Source organism: Condylura cristata, unplaced genomic scaffold, assembly GCF_000260355.1.
Source record: "Condylura cristata isolate star-nosed mole 26May11 unplaced genomic scaffold, ConCri1.0 scaffold00033, whole genome shotgun sequence".
In the NCBI taxonomy this organism is placed as follows: Eukaryota; Metazoa; Chordata; class Mammalia; order Eulipotyphla; family Talpidae; genus Condylura; species Condylura cristata.
In genome coordinates, this window is record NW_004567134.1 from 18777727 (window position 1) to 18781735 (window position 4009).

The 4009-nt window shown below is 71.8% G+C and overlaps 2 protein-coding genes across 2 annotated transcripts in view; one reads left to right on the top strand and one right to left on the bottom strand.

Moving 5' to 3' along the window:
• The window catches only part of CRBN (cereblon), a 9144-nt gene extending 6927 nt beyond the window's left edge, over positions 1-2217 (top strand). The window contains exons 4-8 of the mRNA XM_012732096.1: positions 40-274; positions 496-611; positions 787-851; positions 1143-1274; positions 1550-2217. Coding sequence (XP_012587550.1) covers positions 40-274; positions 496-611; positions 787-851; positions 1143-1274; positions 1550-1739 — 738 coding nt within the window. The 3' untranslated portion in view covers positions 1740-2217. The remainder of the gene's footprint in view (positions 1-39; positions 275-495; positions 612-786; positions 852-1142; positions 1275-1549) is intronic.
• A 155-nt stretch (positions 2218-2372) lies between these two features.
• TRNT1 (tRNA nucleotidyl transferase, CCA-adding, 1) overlaps positions 2373-4009 on the bottom strand; it is a 5781-nt gene continuing 4144 nt past the window's right edge. Inside the window, exons 3-6 of the mRNA XM_012732097.1 lie at positions 3733-3926; positions 3120-3370; positions 2781-3047; positions 2373-2488 (exon numbers count right to left, since the gene is read on the bottom strand). Coding sequence (XP_012587551.1) covers positions 2799-3047; positions 3120-3370; positions 3733-3926 — 694 coding nt within the window. The 3' untranslated portion in view covers positions 2373-2488; positions 2781-2798. The remainder of the gene's footprint in view (positions 2489-2780; positions 3048-3119; positions 3371-3732; positions 3927-4009) is intronic.

Below are 4009 nucleotides of genomic sequence, written 5' to 3' on the forward strand. Positions count from 1 at the left end.
AACACAGCTGGCAGGAGCCACAATGGGGTTAGCAGATAGGGACTGGGGGCCAGAGGTCGCCCTCTCCGTGCTGGCCATGGGGCCGGGGGCTGGGCCCGGGGCTGGCAGGGACCCGCGCGGTGCTCACGGCGCCAGGCCCGACCGAGGGACCGTCTGGGCGTCACTCTGGCCGCTGTCCTTTTGAACAAGGAGACTTTAATGGACAGAATCAAGAAGCAGTTACGCGAGTGGGACGAGAACCTCAAGGACGATTCGCTTCCCGCCAACCCAGTCGGTACGAGCGGGCAGGTCCCCCTGTGGCCGGCGCCGGGGTCTCCCCGCTGGCAGCTCTGCGGGTTCCCCAGAACGGCGAGCGGGGCTGTGGGTGCTCCAGCGGCACGCGCCTCCCGCGGGCGGCCCCGAGCGCCGCGGCCCCTCCCGGGGTCCCCTCGCGTGGCACGGGGCCGCCTCAGGTGCGTCACCCGGCTCCTGAGGGGAAACCCACCGCGTCTTCAGACTTCTCTTACAGAGTAGCTGCTTTTCTGCCCATTGACGACGCGCTGAGGATCCAGCTGCTGAAAATCGGGAGCGCCATCCAGCGGCTGCGCTGCGAGCTGGGCATCATGAACAGGGTGAGGGGCGGCCGCGGGGACCCTCGGGGGCCCGCCCTGGCCGCGCCGCGGCCCTACCCAGCCGGTCACGGGAGGGGCCGGCCCCGCTGTCCTGCGAAGGGCGCGCGGGGCGGCTGGGAGGGGCCGTGCCGCTCGGGCGCGTGTGAACGTCCCCGCCGGCCTCTCCCAATGCCAGTGCACGTCCCTTTGCTGCAAGCGATGTCAAGAAACGGAAATAACCACCAAAAACGAGATCTTCAGGTGAGCCCCGCCGAGGCCGCGCTGCGCGGCCGCCGGGCAGCCACTGAGCTGCAGGCGGGGGGCGGGGCGGGGCCCCTGGGCACGAGCTGGGAAGCGGGTCTGGGCCACGTGTGCCCGGGCTGCTGGGTGTCCCCCGCTCTGGCAGGGAGGAGGAAGGGCTGGGCGCTGCCGCGGGGGGCCTGCTGGTCCCCGAGTGCGTAGGGCACCGCGCCCACCGAGGGGGGGGGGCGGCTCCCGGCAGCGAGAATGGGGAGGTTGCCAGCCCCCCGCCCCCTCCACCCCCCGTTTCAGCTTGTCCCTGTGCGGGCCGATGGCGGCGTACGTGAACCCGCACGGCTACGTGCACGAGGCGCTGACCGTGTACAAGGCCTGCAACCTGACCCTGGCCGGCCGGCCCTCCACGCAGCACAGCTGGTTCCCCGGGTAAGGGGCGCGTCCCGCTCGGGACCGGCGGCCTTCTGGGGGTGCGGGGCTCAGCGCCAGAGTCCTGCTGGCTCCTGCCCCAACCGCACTGACAGCGGCAGGCGGGCGCCCCCTGGCCCACACCTCGGGCTCCCGGCTGTCGTCCTGACGCCCTTTGCCAGAGGGTCGAGGTGGGAACGGAAGCTCAGACCCGGACCCTTCGGCGCCGTCCTCGGGACGGGCCTCGGCGCCCCGGGCGCAGGCACGAGCCCGCTGAGCTGGGCGCTGCCTTGCAGGTACGCGTGGACCGTGGCCCAGTGCAGGATCTGCGCAAACCACATTGGGTGGAAGTTCACAGCCACCAAGAAGGACATGTCGCCTCAGAAATTTTGGGGTTTGACGCGATCCGCCCTGCTGCCCACCATCCCAGGCACTGAAGACGAACAAGATGAGCCGTGCCCGGACAGGGTCGTCCTCTGCTTGTGAGCACACGGTAGGCGGCGGCTGTCCAGGGGGGCTCGAGCCGCGCCCGAGTGTCCGCTTTGCTGTAGTTAGCCAGGGCCGTGCACGGGCCCGACGTGGTCCGGCCCAACTAGCCGGAACCGGCCTCCCGCACGGACAGGAGGACGTTCCCCGCCCTGGGCACGGACAGCGGCCGCGGGCCCGAGGCCAGGCGCCACACCTGACCCTTCCGGAAGCGGTCGGGCGGCGACTTACTGGACTGTTCCTTCGTCTCTGGTCTGTAAATCTGAACCCAGCTCGAGAGCCTCGTTCCCTGCGCTCTGGCGCTCGGTGTCTGCCCCGCCACCGGGGCTCAGGGCCGGACCGGGAGGCGCCAGGCCGCGGGCACCGTGACCGTGAGCGCCACACGCTCAGCCGCTGTCAGCACCCACCGGTTGGCCACGCACCTCTGCTGCGGAGGCGCGGGGGCCTGTCCCGTCTGTCATTACATTCACCGAGCGGACGCCTCGTGTCTCATTCACCGGCCGTGCCCCTCTCGTGCGCGACCCGCCGGCGGGCCCTGGCCTTGCCCGTGAGTGCTGAGCGCAGCTCGCCCTGAGGAACCGCAGCGAGCGGCCCGGCCCGGCCCCGCCCGCAGGAACACACAGCGCACCGGGCTGTTCGCACAGGCGGATGTTTAATCGCTGACCTGGGCGGTCACGTCCCGCGCGGCCTCCAGCTGCTGCAGGCTCCCGTCCGCGTCCGGACGGCGGGTCCAGGGCCAGGTGCGGCGACTGCAGAAGGAAAGGGTCAGGGGTGGACACCGCGCCGGTGCACTGCGCGCCCACGGGCCCGGGCCCGGGCTGCGCCCCTCAGTGGGAGCGAGCAGGAGCGGGCCCAGGCGGACACGTGGCCTGCCGCAGGGAGGCGCCCCACGGGCTGGGGAAGGGCGCAGCTGCACCCCCAGGTCTGCGCGGCCTCGGCCCAAGCCCAGCTAAGCCTGGGCCGGTGTTGCTGGCGCCCTCGCCAGAGCGAGCGTCACTGGGCAGCCGGAGCAGGGCAGGGCCGCCCCGCCCCGCCCCTCACCGTCGCCCGCCGGCGGCCTCAGGGCTTCTTGACGTGGCTCAGCAGCTCGTCCTTCTCCATCCGGTAGCCGCTCTTTTTCCACCGTTCTCGCAGCTGCTGCAGCAGCACCCCGATGTCCCTTCCCGAGGAGATGCCCGCCTTCCTGATGTCGTGGCCGCTGACCGGAAACAGGGGCACGGACCAGCGCTGCATGTCGCTCAGCAGCTGGCGCTCGCCCTGGTACTTCAGCAGCTCGCACACGCGGGCGGGCGCGCCGGCCTCCCTGCACTGGGCGCGGCAGAGGCGTGAGCCGGTGCGCTCGTGGGGTCCGCGGGGCCCAGCCCCCCCCCCCCCACTTACGTCTATGACGAAGTCCTGGTAGGGCTTCAGCGGCTCGGCGCCGGCCGCTCTGACCAAGCCCCGCCTGTGCCTCACTATGAAGGCGCCGAGGCTCTTCTCCTCCCTGGAGATCTTGAGCCTCAAGTCCAGGCTGCCCACGTCGTCCTGGGCGCTCAGCAGCGAGGCCAGGAGGGTCATCGGCTTCGGCGACAGCCCTTCCGCGCTCCTGCTGACTCTGTCGAACTCTTCCAGGCCGGCCTGGGCGGGGAGGCCTGAGGGCCGAGGGCCGAGGGCTGTGGGCTGTGTCCGGCGCACCCGGGACCGGGGGCCCTGGCGGCCAGGCGGCGGCGCTGCTGTGACGCTCCGGGCCTGCTCCCCGGCACCAGCCCCGCCCCCCGCGTGGCGTCACGTGACGCGATCAGTCCACTGTCCCCAAATGGGACGGCCCCCTGAAGCCGTCTTTCAGGGGTGAGCAACACCCGCCTGCCCCGGCTCCGCGCCGCCTCGCCCCTTTCCTGACGGGGAAGCGGAGCCGGCCGCAGGCGCTCTTCCCCGACGCGCCCCTCGCGGGCACCCGCCTGCCGCCCGTGCCCAAGCCGGCTGCTGGGCGGAACCCGACAGCGGCTGCGCTCACCTACGTGAGGGGCCACGCCGAGGTCATAGATGAGGTGCACCAAGTGGTTCACGTGGTTCCCGGCGAGAATCTTCTTCAGCTCCACCCAGATGCGCTCCCCCGATATTCCAGCCAAGCCCTGCGCGTTTTCTGCTATTGCTGCCAGCGTCTCGGGGTCGTGGTCGCCAGGCCTGTCCACGATTCTCCCGTAGAACCTAGGGGAGGCCTCAGGCTCTGCGCTGCCGGCCGTGGCCTCAGCGTGACCGCTCCCCGGGCCGGAAGCCCCACGCCCGCCGGC